General features: G+C 42.5%; 1 protein-coding gene across 2 annotated transcripts in view; it reads left to right on the forward strand.

The window, feature by feature from the left end:
- DZANK1 (double zinc ribbon and ankyrin repeat domains 1) overlaps positions 1 to 14890 on the forward strand; it is a 93834-nt gene that overhangs the window by 76056 nt on the left and 2888 nt on the right. For both annotated transcript variants that reach the window (XM_068232225.1, XM_068232224.1), the window contains 6 exons: positions 1677 to 1751; positions 3973 to 4054; positions 5406 to 5506; positions 7563 to 7643; positions 9652 to 9779; positions 11638 to 11712. In XM_068232225.1, coding sequence (XP_068088326.1) covers positions 1677 to 1751; positions 3973 to 4054; positions 5406 to 5506; positions 7563 to 7643; positions 9652 to 9779; positions 11638 to 11712 — 542 coding nt within the window. The remainder of the gene's footprint in view (positions 1 to 1676; positions 1752 to 3972; positions 4055 to 5405; positions 5507 to 7562; positions 7644 to 9651; positions 9780 to 11637; positions 11713 to 14890) is intronic.

The raw sequence follows: 14890 nt of genomic DNA on the forward strand, positions 1-14890 counted from the left end.
TCAATCGATTTCGCCGGCTCTTCCGGCTTCTTCAGGAGTCTTTGCGATTCCTCCCCGAATTGGCTTACCGAGGATCTGTGGCCAGATTTGGAACCAGCCAGCGATGCTTTATCGAATGACACCAAACAATGGCAGACTTTGGTTGTGGAAAATGGACGAGTCGTCAATAATCAATCTTAATCAATGTAGACTGATCTATCCTGGTGTATTGGTTTGGACTATAAACGATGTTAGTCATTCGTTCTGATTGATAGCAAATAATCTATCCATTCAAAAAACTCACATGTGCTGAATATCACACTTCCGGGTCCTCATTTTCACGCTTCCACCACCAATCTGATCAGCGGATCATTCTGCTGTTGCTGAATTCAAATGTGTGCCGATGTTGTTCGCTCATCGTTAACCATAGGGGATTGCTCCTTTCCCGACGACCGCGGACTGACGTGGGTAGAGAGCTTTAATAATACATGGTATACATACCTGGACCCGATTAAATCAAAAATCTCTTCTAATTGTTAGGATTAGCAACTTTTCCATAGGTCATATCAATTCATAGTCAGGGTTGTTGCGAGGTTTTTGAATATGGGGTTGTGTGATCACAGCTACGTCGCATCCACATTAAGTTTTGTAGTGTTTTTTTTTTTTTTTAATTAAAATACACAAACATGGGCAGCTATGCACCTCCTGCTGGGATTTAAATAATTGAAAGTCAATGCTGGGGGATGTGGTCAATTTACATGCAAATAATCTTTAGCCTTCTGCACTTAAAAATACATGTTCCCAACAAACTGGAACTCTGATAGTAATAAAAGTAATTAGGCTGCCAAAACGGAGTTTCTAAAATGAACTGCTGTATATTTTGTACTAGGACAATTCAGCACAATAATGTTCCCTCATTAGCATTGGTCCCTACACCATTCAGCCTGCAAGCAAACACCCCATGGTTTAGAGTTTCAGGGTGTTCACACTACAAGAGTTTTTCTGAGCGCTTGTGATTCTAAAAGCTCTTGCTAATGTTATTCTATGTGAGTGTTCACACTGGCGCAATGCGATTTTGTAAAATTCCCCCATAGCATTGCATTAGCAAGAGCTTTTAAAAATACTAGTACTTAAAAAGCTCTTGTAGTGTGAACTAGGCTATTCTGGTTCTTAAAGTGAACCTCTGGACTAAAAATCTACTCAGCAGAACTGAAAAGGTTTGGTGTTTCACAGCATCAGAACTTTGTTTTTCTTACCAAAGCATCATTTTTAGCTGCATTTTTAGCTAAGCTCCACCCATCAAAGAAAAAAAGCCCAGACTTTTTTTTCTCTGAGCTGTGCAGAGCATGATGGGATTTCCTATGTTGTTATTCACGTTGCCTAGCAACTGGGAGAGGTGCTCAGGTCACAGGACAGTTGAAACTGTGTCTCATGCTCCCTGCCACCTCCTTTCAACCAAAAAGATGGCTGCCATCATGAAATCAAACATTTGCTTGTTCTTTTAAAACAGTGTGGGTAAGAGATTATATTACCTATCTATTTTAATTAACATAACTAATGTAACTTAATGACAGTATGTTTGTTTAGGCTGGAGTTCCTCTTTAACCTTTATACAGAGGAAACACATCTGTACACATAAATCAGTCTCTCTCTAGAGAATTAATTGTAAACCTACTGCTACATTTTTTTTATTACAGATCATTTCAGCCACAGTGCATGAAGATGGTTATGAAGTCAGTTTAAGGCTAAATTATGTTTTGGTCACAGACAAGGTGAGTGTCATTTTTTCACTGTGAAGCAGAGTTGTTCTGGGCTCAGGGCATCTAGGCAAAGTCCTGCATTGCAGTCCTCAGAAACAGATCAGTAATGGCCGTGCTATGAACTGTTATCATGCTAATACCTGTATATACATGTGCTTAAATTATTTAAAACATGGTTGACATATTTGAATTACAATAATTCTGTTTACTAGCTTCTAAAAGATTCAAAGAGTAACGATTCAGTATATAGTAATACCTTTTCTTTATAATCTGGGCTTCTCCACCCCCCTTACCTATTAGTGCAGTGGTTCCTCCTGCCTCCTTATAACTTTCCCTGGTAGATGTCCATCCCTCTTCCCTTATAGCTTTCCTTGGAAGTCTGGTGGTCCTACCCTCTCCTTATAGCTTTCACTGAGAGTCTAGTGGTCCCTCCCACCTCCCTTTGCAGAGATCAGCAGCAGAAAGTGATGCTGGTAAGTATTCTCCCACCTCTCTCGGTCCCTGTGACGATCCTGTGGCTTGTACTGATGCCGGCCTCCTCTATCACATGTACCGAGTCCCAGCTGGATGACATCAATCAATACCACGCATCTCAGGTGTAATAGCTTGCCTCTGGTTTCTGGGAAGGAGCATACAGGTGAGTGACTCTTGCCGTCTGATCCTGAAGAGCTGAATCAGAATGCACCCATGCCACTCTCTGCATGCATATGCTTAGCTTATAAATATTATAGTACATCTACTTCCCTAGGCTTACCAGGACTGACCAAAGTAAAATCCTGTTGTAGAAATATGTAGATACCAGACATCCTGGACTGTAGTTGCCATGGACATTACATAAAAGGTTAATCTACATATGTAAGATCAACATCATGAGAAAATATTGGGGTTGATTCACTAACAAAATTGACACAAATTACCATTTTGTACTGGTTTGGTCAGGCGTGTGTATCTGTGGTGCCTATGGCTTGAAAATGTAACATAAATATAGTGGATTTGATGCTTAACCAAACCTCCCAACTTTTTGAGATAAGAAAGAGGGACACTTTAAGACATGCCTCTGTCACACCTCTAACCACGCCCCCACCACACCCCTTACCATGCATATCACAAAGAAGAAGGAAGCAAAAGATGTAGTTTTATCATTCAGACCACACTGGTAAATTTCTATCATCATTCGCTTTTCTTCCTGTTTAAGATTTGAAAACAAGAAATAGATCTATTTAATTGAAACTTTAGAGTCAGGTAAACACATATTTCAGTAGAAAAATACATATATTTACATAAATCTGTAATCAGTCTTAAATGAGGGACAAATAAGAAAGAAAGAGATTGCGTTCCCAAAGAGGGACTGTCCCTCCAAAAGAGGGACAGTTGGGAGCTATGGCTTAAAGAGACACTGTAACATCAAAAACATCCCCTGGGGGGTACTCACCTCGGGTGGGGGAAGCCTCGGGATCCTAATGAGGCTTCCCACGCCATCCTCTGTCCCACGGGGGTCTCGCTGCAGCCCTCCGAACAGCCGGCGACAGACCCGACTGTCAATTCAATATTTACCTTTGCTGGCTCCAGCGTGGGCGCTGTTGTGGCTTTCGGCTCCGAAGTAGACGGAAATACCCGATCTCAGTCGGATCCGCTCTACTACACAGGCACCGGAGACTTGCGCCTGCGCAGTAGAGCAGACCCAACGGCGATCGGGTATTTCCGCCTACTTTGGAGCCGACAGCCGTCAGAGCGCCTGCGCAGGAGCCGGGAAGGTAAATATTGACGTCACCGCTGTACGGAGGGCTGCAGCGAGACCCCTGAGGGACAGAGGACGGCGTGGGAAGCCTCATTAGGATCCTGAGGCTTCCCCTACCGGAGGTGAGTACCCCCCAGGGGACGTTTTGACGTTACAGATTCTCTTTAACTATTCATTGGAATTTAAAGAACCACTATTGCAAATTTAAGGTTAATTTTCTAAAGGCATTATGTAAAGCAGCATCTTTTTTTTCAGTCAGAGAGTAGCCATCCAGTCAGAGAGCTAAATTCCTGTCTGTTATCAGTTTACCACTTACCATACTACCATACTTACCATACTACATGTGGGGAACAGCCTTGGAACAGACGATGTTTAGCATCTGTTAGGCTTTGTTCACACTACAAATATTTCTGGCGTTTTCCTCAATAGTATTTTGAGCGTTTTTTAAGTTCACAAAAGTGGTCCTCTAACACTAACTATTAATTTTTTTAAAAGCCGGTGAAACTGTCCACCAATCACTTCCTGAGCAGCGTGACAGAAGGCCGAGGCGACCATGGCGACACCCAGTCCAGTGTGGGTAAGTCTTAAGCTAAATATTCACCACCCGACAGAGGAAAAGGGGTCCAGCGATGTTCCCCTGATGACCAGCATTCCACGATCCATCGTCTGGCGGGTACACACGATGGTACATGACGGGCGCGAACGGGAAGTCAAGTGATGGCGGTACATTGCACTGAGATGTCGGGAATCTTAAAGATCCCATCCGCCGTGACAGCCGTTGTCACTGTGCGTCTCTAAATGGCATTCGCGTTATCGCGCAACTGCACCCACGTCATAAGATAACGGAAACAATCGCTCGTTGCTCAAACAATCACCGGTTGTCAGAAAAATTGGCAGAAAGATTGCGTAGTGGGTATGGGCCTTTACAGCTGCATTTTACCATATGTGCTGCAATATATCCAGTCTGTGTACTACAGATGGTAAATGGCCTCTGTGTTCATTTGAATGGAGAGACTCACGACCATCTACAGTACAGAATCCAGCACAGCTGGAGGAAGCAGAAATGCAGTAAATTAATAAACTGGAAGCTGGCTACTGCAAGTTCTAGGCCTTCTGTACCTGTGGGTAATTATGGGTGTAAGCAGGTACTGGGGTATTAGGGCCTTTGGGGATAGCAATTACTAATGAGACTGCACTTGTGTGGGGTCTGAAGGACACTTCATCAGTTCACCATGTGACCCTTGTGTTGCAACATCTCTCATACTATTCACAGCTCCTGAGGTACCTCTGACAGGTGTGATTGTTCCTCCAGGGGAATGTGGACCCCAGAGGGATATGGAGGCTGCCATATTTATTTCCTTTTAAGCAATACCAGTTGCCTGGTATAGACCCTGAACAAGCATATGCAGATAAGATGTTTCAGACATTATTGTCAGATCTGACAGGATTAGCTGCATGCTTATTTCTGGTGTTATTCAGACTCTACTGCAGAAAAATAGATCAGCAGGGCTGCCAGGCAACTGGTATTGTTTAAAAGGAAATAAATATGGCAGCCTCCATATTATCCTCTCTTTAGTTGTCCTTTAAGCTTATACATTGTGTAAACTGGAGAAATAGGATAAAACCTTTAGCACACTACACAACAAGCGCATGAACTTTTACCTTTTCAACAATGTGTGTAGTGAGTTATATCCTTTGAATGGTATTGTGTCTCAGAACAAATATTGACACGACCATTGTTCTGAATCCGTTTCTTCTGAGCGGTAAAGGTGTACAAAATCCTGCTATATGTGGTTTATAGTTTCCAATGGAATCCTAACATTACAGGAAGCTGAAATAGATTCTTGGAGACCTCTGTTTATCTTTGTACTTTATACTGAGTCCTTCCCTGTATTGCAGCTGCATTAACACTTCTGTCCCCCCTGCAGCAAGTGAGGACGGGCTGAGCGCCAGGAGCAATAACTCCAAACACAACAGATCCAAGAAGAAAAGGAATAGAAAGCCAATACAGAAAGAAGACAGACTTCCTGTATGTATTCCATATCAGTGTAAATGGTATTATGTACACCAAGATTTAACCTAGCCATAGACATAAGATTTGGTCTGGATATGCCACTAGCATGGTAGGGATCATTTTAGAGGCATCTCGGTTGCTGAAGCACCAGCTCACTTTGCCCAGAGATGGACTTGAGGAAATGAGGACATGGGGATGGATGGATGGGGAAATGGGGACTTAGGCAACATAGCAACTTTGTCCCTCTATGATGGCCATCTTGCTTTTTATGGTTATAAATGAGGGCTAGAGTCAACCAGGCTCTCTTCAGGACCCAGGCACCTGCTTAGGTTGCCGCCACCCACCTCTACTGCCGACTACTTGCCCCCAATGCAGACTCTATTCAGGAAACAGAATAGTGTATAATTACCAACTCAATATTGCCTGGGTGCTCTCTGCTGTCACCAAGTATCCCACCAAATATTCTCCGCTCTGCTAGTCAAAACCGAATTGCATCATTGGCAGCAGAGGACCATAATGGCAATGAATTGGTGACTGATTATACACTACTCAGAATATACAGTGTGGGAGAGTAAAGGCAATGATGGCTACTGTTGGGTATGGGGAAAATGCAGGCTGCACTCGTCCTGTAGGGGCAGTGTGGTTACACTCCTTGATTAGGGCAAGTGGGAAATGTTGGCTAATAATAATAATAATAATAATCTGAACATTTGTATAGCGCTTTTCTCCTTTCGGACTCAAAGCGCTCAAGAACTGCAGCCACTGGGACGCGCTCAAGAGGCCACCCTGCAGTGTTAAAGAGTCTTGCCTTGAACTCCTTACTGATAGGTACTTGACCTAGCCAGGATTCAAACCCTGGTCTCCCATGTCGAAGGCAGAGCCCTTAACCAGTACACTATCCAGCCACCAGAGCTTATGATCTTTAGGGCCCGTTTCCACTAGAGCGAATCTGCATGCATTTTCTGCATGCAGATTCACATAGCCAATAAAAGTCAATGGGCCTATTTCCACTTGTCAGGAAAACTGAGCGTTTTACTGTGCAGGAAAAATCTGCACAGCAGAGCCATCAGAATTCGCACACTGCAAGGCTAGTGTACGATTCGCATGTAATGTAGTTAATAGGAAATTCGCATGCGTTTTTGCTATGCGAATTTGCATACATTTGTGTAAAATCAATGTAAAAGCACACATGCACTGATATGGTTAAATTCGCATACAGGTAGTTCCCGACTTACGAACGCCCGACTTACGAACGACCCGCCAATATGAACGGCATGGTTTCTCTGTTACCATGGGAACAAGTAAAAAAAAAAATTCAAATTGGACTTGTAGTTTTTGAGAAAATTGATTTTAAAAAAGCAAAGAGAGAATGGCTTTTAAACTTGTATAAACAGGTACAGAGGGCAGATGTGACACAGAGGGGGACACTGAAGGCACAGGGGGGGGGGCACAGAGGAGGTACATCGGACAGATATGGCACAGTGTTCCGACTTAAGAACAGATTCAGGTTAAGAACGAAAGTACAGTCCCTATCTCGTTCGTTAACCAGGGACTACCTGTACTTACAAAGATACACGAAAACGCATGAAAATTAAAATACAAACGCATACAAATTTGCATCCACATGCAAATTGGTTTATGCATTTTCCGCAAAGAAATCGCACTGCACTAGTGGAAACAGGCCCTTAGTGTTTGGGCCAGGGATATTTTTTTGCAGCCAGGAAAATGCCCAGGTGTGATGTATAATAATGAGCTAGTTCCAATTAAGGGCTCTTTCTCACTGGGTAAAATGTATCCATCCATCTTCCGCAATCACATGCAATTGCGGATCTGCAGAGGGCCACAAGTGAACGCAGTTCTCCATTGGAACTCATTGATGCCATTCCCACCAGTGCATTTGCACCAGTTCAGGGGTCAGAATCTCTGGCTCTAGAGCCGTATGTGGCTCTTTAGCCATCTGATAGCGGCTGGGACATTTGCACTAACTATCCTCTCTCTGATTCAGCAAATGGGCAGGATTAATAATTGTGCTAATACGTTTTACTGAGTGTGTTTTACGATTTGGTTGCAGCTTGAGGATCGCAAGCTTTTCAAGGAAGTTGGACCAAAAGGTGAAGGGAAGATCGCTGCTGTGGAGGAGCTTTTGGATGAGGTATATTCAAGGAAGATTTTCTGTTCTACACTCTGTAATGACCCAATTTAGGGACTCAGTTCCACATTTATCTAACTAGAAATGAGATGCCAAACCCACGGCTTGTATTCTTGTTGGTATTTCACAGCACGGTTCGAATCCCAGCCTGAGAACTATCTGCATGGAGTTTGTATGTGCTCCACGTGTCTGTGTGGGTTTCCCTCAGGCACTTCAGTTTCCTCCCAGATCCCCAAAACATACAGATTGGTTAATTAGCTTCCCCTAAATTGGCCTTAAGCCCAATCTACACGATACAATTCTTTGTACGATTCAAGTACGATTCTATTTACGATTCGATTAAATCCGGCATGTCCGATCGGAATTCGATTCCATGCAATTCGATTTGCCATTGTTTTGCAATTGCAAATCGAGCTGAATCGAATCGAATCCCGATCGGACATGTCGGATATAATAGAATCGTAAATAGAATCGTAATTGAATCGTACAAAGAATCGTATCGTGTAGATTGGGCTTTATTATAATACATACACTACACAATATATGCAGCAAAAAGAAAAATGATCTCACAATGCACCAGTAGGCTATAATATAGTTGAATAATCTTTATTATACACAACCAATAGTGGTTAAAAATATCACATACAAAAATGACACAAGACAATCACATAACATGAGAACGGAGTTAAAATCAGGGTGGACTGCATAGGGTTACACAAAAGACAAAAAGAATGGCGGTGGGAGCCGGCCAAAAGTCTGGGGATAATTATCAAGATTATAAATATAGAGCAACATATAGCAGGCAATCTAAATGCAAAAAAATGTACAATAACAACGCATCTACAATATAAGCCACAACAATGTGGTTAAATACAATAAAGTGCTGTGTGCTAAATTCATATAAACCAATCATCGGCCACAATACAACGTCAAAAAAGTCCAACCAGGCCTGGATTTACGTCACAGGAGCCTATAGGCACAGATGATGTCCTGGCACATTAGACGTCACCCTACATGAGCCTTCCAAACCTTGCCAAACCGCACCGCAAGTGGGCTGGCTGTCCCAGCTGTCATTTCTCCCTTACTTCCCTTGCTAGTCAAAGGTAGTTACAGGTGCCCCTTAATATTAGGTAGCCAGAGGTACCCTTAGTATTAAGTTGCATAGGAATGTAGGGAGGAAGGCACTTGAGGAGCAAAGTGAGCCGCCTTTCTATCATCAGGCGCCTGTAGGCACGTGCCTAGATGCCTTATGGTAAATCCGGCCCTGAGTCCAACAATTATGCATACAAATAATATATATGTGCAAAACACAGGGTGCAAAAATGCGGAGTACCAATATGATCCTGCAATTCCCGAAAGCCTAGAAAGTGTCTCCAAGTGAAACCCCTTTACACCGTTAGCATGTAATGCTACATGGACACCACAGGAACCGAGCATTGAATAGTGCGTGTATAGCCAACAACCGCTAATTACCTGCTTCCCCGCCAGGCTACCACTGCCGCAGCTGACCTGAACAGCCTTACGCATGTATCGCGGGCACGACCCGCTTCCTCAGAGACTGCGCCCTCTACACTCAGATTAAGTACAATTAAGTACACTCCTGCAGCACCGAAGGGAGAAGAACTATCAGCTCAGTTGTGATGTGACGCATGTATACTGTTTGTTTAGTTTTTTGTATATCAAGACATTACTTGTATATCAAGTCAAAATTTTACAAACATTTTTGTATTGCAAAGCGCTCTTAAATCAAGTTATTCTCAAGCCAAGGTTTGACTGTATTTGTGGAATTTGAGATTCTGAATGTTGAAAATGAAGTGAAGCACCTTTTGAAAAGAATCTTCTGGTGCTGCTCATACAGATTTTCTTTTGAGATTGATTGCCCACTAGGTGTCCCAGTGGACTGATCCTTGCACAGGGTTGTGACAAGGAGGTGAGGAGTGCTCCAAGCTCTTGTTTTGCAGTTCATGCTTTGTGTTTTGCTGATTGGATTGTATGTTTTATTGGTTTGCAGGGAGCAGACCCCAACTGCTGTAACAATGAAGACCGCCCTGTACTAACAGTAGCAGTTCTCAATGGGCATCACCAGGTTGTACCAGTCCTAGTACAAAAAGGAGCTGATATAGACCAGCAGTCTGGACCGTACGTACATCAAACATTGTTTCTCCTTTTCTGTACATGCCATTTACTACATAAAATCTTGTGTTCAGTGTTTCTCAACATTTTATTGGTATGTACCCCTTTTAAAAATCTGTACTCACCAAGTACCCCTTAGCATAGTAAACATTATCACAAGTACCCCTTGACAAATATATATGTAATCATAGTACATGATGATTGGTTCTAAACTATTTCCAAGCCTTTACTATTGCTTTTAAATAGCTAAAACACTAATTTGGTGTTGTTTAAATAGGATTTATCATTTTCTACAACTCTAAATTTGTTATTCTTGGTTAAGTATATAAAGCCCGAGTACCCCCTGGAACCATCAGAAGTACCCCCTGGGGTACGCGTACCGCACGTTGAGAACCTAGGTTCTAGAAGATGTGTCATCATCCTTAAGGCTGCTTACACACAGGGACGTAACGCTCCCCCAACGCACAGCAATGTAACACAAGTGGGCTGTTCACACAGCCCACGTTGCGTTACATGTAACGCTGCACGTTCTTAAGAGAGTGCAGCATGCTACGGCGTTAGAGTTAGACTGTTTGCACATGCGCAGTCATGTTGGGGTGGAGCGGAGAGCGGCCAGGCACATGGCTAATTAATATTCACTGCACGTTGTGACGTGCAGTGTTTACTTCCTGGAGCGGCCGCTCTGTGCGGTGATTGGCCGGCGGGACCACGTGATGCCGCATGCGCACAAGAGTACGCATCACGGCATCACAAACGCCAGAGTGAGCTGCTCAACGTGGCTCACTCTGACGTCCACATAGAAGAGCACCAGGCGTCGCGTTAGGTGCACGTTATGCGACCTTAACGTGGCACCTAACGCAACGTCTTGGTGTGCAAGTAGCCTAAAGGGAACCTAAAGCAAAGGCAAGAAAAAGAGTTTCACTTACCTGGCTTCTACAAGCCCCTTGAAGCCGTCCTGTCCCGCGCCGCTCCTCAACGATTCCCCGGTCCCCCACCGCAGCTTAAGGGGCCCATACACTGGTCGATCTTAGCCATTGATCGATCAGTCAATTCTGTGGAATTCTATGCAATCGATCAGAAATTGATTCTATCATATCTATCAATCGATTTGCGTCCGATTTCAATTGATTTGATCTATCTGACAGGATGGAAAATCTAGGTCGATCTGCTACTGGCAGCAGATCAATGGCCCAAAAAGTCGCATTGGATCTAATGGTCCAATAATGCATTTTGATCGATTTCCAATAGATTTAATTCTGAAATCTATTAGAAATCTGTTCCTAGTGTGTGGCACGCATCAGATAGATTCCTGTCAGATTCAACCTGACAGGCATCTGACAGAAATCTATCTGATGGTCGAATCTGCTGCAAATCTATAAGTGTATGTCCACCTTTAGTTTCGTTTCTGCCGACGGGTCAGTCGGCGGACCACTGCCACATGCGTCCTGTTTATCCTAATCCTGTTTACTGTTTTACTACATAGATTTAGTAAGATTGAACAAGCAAGATTGTATAATTGATGGGCAGTTTTACAGAGCAATGACTTTTGTTTGAATAAAGTGAAGGAGATACCCAGATGCTTAGGTAGTCCATTCCACCATAGGTACGCTAATAGTCTAGCATCTAGCCAGTTGAAACTCTATATGCAGATGTACCTGGCTGAACATGTGTATTGTCTTTAAAACATTTAGTTATTTAACTTTCCAAGGTCTTTAACAAGTCCCCCACAGCCCACATAGCATCCATTGTGGGATTCCAACCCAGAATTCAATCCTGCAAAAGAGCATTAATGTCTTTGCCATAAGCAACAGTTTGTTGATGTCAAATGTCTGATAAAATGATTGCGCTTCCTGTTGTCTCCTAGGCAGAATAACACCGCTCTGCATGAGGCTGTACAGCTTGGCATGGAGGGGAAGAAAAGCGCTGAGGTTTTACTTGGGTAAGGATAATCAGAACACTGCGTACATTTCTTGGATTCAGAGTTGTATGGATAAATATAGGGGCTGGTACACACTTAGCGCTTTTTCAGAGCTTTGCTGATCGCCGGCAATCAGCAAAGCGCTGCTACTAATGTATCCCTATGGATAGATTCACACTGCAGCGTTTGTGATTTCGATCAATCGCAAATGCACTGCATGCAGCGTCTTTGGGGTGATTGCGCTGTTATTCTCATTCTATTGACGTGAATCACAAGCGTAAATCACGCTGAAATCGCAAGATTTTGCTGCCGAACCGCAATCGCGGAATGAACGTGATCGCGGGGCAAGCGCCGAGTGTGACCTAGATCTCACACTTTATATTGTGGATAAGCAGTAGGAAAATTAACTGCAGCTTTCTATAATGGGCGTTTTATTTTTAGTGATGGAAAATAATTCTACTACGGTAATTAGTGCCAGAATTAGGGGTTAGCAAATCACAGCATTTAGTAGCGTATTTAATTAATCATCAGGTGTGTTATCTGTTCAGTGATCATAAAAAGATCTGTATTCAGATACAGAAAAGATGAGAAAAGTCCCCTTGCTTGGTGATTGGTTTGTGTGGAGGAGCAGCACTATTAGGAGTCATTACTCTACAGTGCACTATGAAACCTTTTCCTACTCAGGACACAACTAAAATTTTAATACATGCCCTTATAATATCTTGTCTAGACTATTGTAATATACTACTTTGTGGACTACCAACTAACAGGCTGGCATCACTCCAATCTGTGCTGAACTCAGCAGCTCATCTCATTCATCGTTCTTCTCGCTCCACGTCTGGTGCCCCTCTCTGTAAGCTCTTTATTGGCTACCAATTCACCAGAGGATCCAGTTCAAACTCTTAACCCTAACCTATACTGTAAAGCTCTCCACAATCTCTCTCCCCTGTACATTGCCTCACTCATTTCGTTACCAACCCAACCACAATCTCAGATCTGCACATAACTTACTCTTGTCCTCCTCTAAAATTACCTCCTTACATTCACGTGTGCAAGATTTCGCACGTGCTTCACTGCTCCTGTGGAATGCCCTTCCACAACACATCCACAACACATCTACTACTCTCCAACCACCCAGTGTCCAGTACCATGAAAAATATTTTATTGATAAAAGGTTATAATCCAGGCACCACCTTCCAACCTGTTTCAGATGCACGATTGTCCCTACTCATAGCACAGGGACATGGTGTGAGGTGTGACACAAATAGCATTGATACCACACACTCACCTCCAAAGAGATCATAGACACACCCGAAGGGGATGTCTGTACATAAAAGAACAACCCACTGGCATGAGTGATATAAACAAAAACACATGAAGAAAAAAAGTGTGTATTAGCACAGAATAAACAAAAAGAGAAGTAAATAACTGAAATACCAGCATAGGGGGTCAGAATCATAGACCTTAGGTGGGAAGACTAAGGTCCCATCTCGCATTCAATCCAAAAGGCGTACGTGTCTCCAATTGGACAATCCAATATGCTTCCTGGGTCAATAATAATTTATGTCAGATAGATTACATATCTGTGTGGCAGTTAAAATACTGCTTAAAGGGGAACTGAAGTAAGAGGTATACGGAGGCTGCCATATTTATTACCTTTTAATCAATACAAGTTGCCTGGCAGCCCTGCTGGTCTATCTCTGCAGTAGTATCTGAATAACACCAGAAACAAGCATGCAGCTAGTCTTGTCAGATCTAACACCTGATCTGCTGCATGCTTGTTCAGGGGCTATGACTAATAGTATTAGAGGCAGAGGATCAGCAGGGCTGCCAGGCAACTGGTATTGATTAAAAGGAAATAAACATGGCAGCCTCCATATACCTCTCTCTTCAGTTCCCCTTTAAAGAGGATCTGTCGTGAAAATCTTAACATTTAATTCACATACAAATAAGAAGTACATTTCCTACAGAGTAAAATGAGCCATAAATTACTTCTCTCCTATGTTGTGGTCACTTACAGCAGGTAGTTGAAATCTGCCATTACCAAAAGGTTTTGGGTTAGTCCATCTTTTCATGAGGGATTCTCAGCATGGCCTTTATTCTTTATAAAGACATTCCCTGAAAAAGATTTATACAAAGATGCTGGCCAGCCTCCCTGCACACTTTTTTGGAAGTTGGACGGAGCAACTGCCATTCACTAAGTGCTTTTGAAAATAAAACCCCCATAAGAAGATGGGCTAGACCAAAATTGGTAATGTCAGATTTCTACTACTTACTGTAAGTGAAAGCAAGATAGGAGAAAAGTAATTTATGGCTCATTTTACTCTGGAAAAAACATCCTTCTTATGTGTATAAGTTTACATGTATTTTAAATTTTAATATTTTCATGAAGTTTTAAATCAGGATGATACCATTTATTGGCTAACTACAAATGAATAAGAATAAACAAGCTTTCGGCCTTGCAGCCTTCGTCAGGTTTACATCCTGTTAGTTTGCAAGCTGGTGGTACAGACAGCTTATATACATGCAACATCAAAAGGGAAAACAGATATTTTTTTCAAGCATAAATACGTCATTAAGATGCCTTAATACAAACAGACCATCTAAATGGGGTAAGATAAGGATCCTTATTTACTCCATTGCTCACAGACCTGGTATTAGGATTGACCCAGAGGTATCGTAAATTCTTAGTTCACAAGTTCAGCTAGAGTGGCTGAGACAGTTCATATATCATCAATCTGATGATATATGATGATATATGAACTGTCTCAGCCACTCTAGCTGAACTTGTGAACTAAGAATTTACGATACCTCTGGGTCAATCCTAATACCAGGTCTGTGAGCAATGGAGTAAACAAGGATCCTTATCTTACCCCATTTAGATGGTCTGTTTGTATTAAGGCATCTTAATGACGTATTTATGCTTGAAAAAAATATCCGTTTTCCCTTTTGATGTTGCATGTATATAAGCTGTCTGTACCACCAGCTTGCAAACTAACCTAACTAAATGTAAACCTGACGAAGGCTGCAAGGCCGAAAGCTTGTTTATTCTTATTCATTTGTAGTTAGCCAATAAATGGTATCATCCTGATTTAAAACTTCTTGCTTTTACTGATGGCTAACACGGTACAATACCCTACTGCTACTAATATTTTCATGGCAGAGGTCCTTTAATAGGAACGGGTCCTCTCATTAGACA

This window comes from Hyperolius riggenbachi, chromosome 4 (genome assembly GCF_040937935.1).
Source record: "Hyperolius riggenbachi isolate aHypRig1 chromosome 4, aHypRig1.pri, whole genome shotgun sequence".
NCBI classification, from domain to species: domain Eukaryota; kingdom Metazoa; phylum Chordata; class Amphibia; order Anura; family Hyperoliidae; genus Hyperolius; species Hyperolius riggenbachi.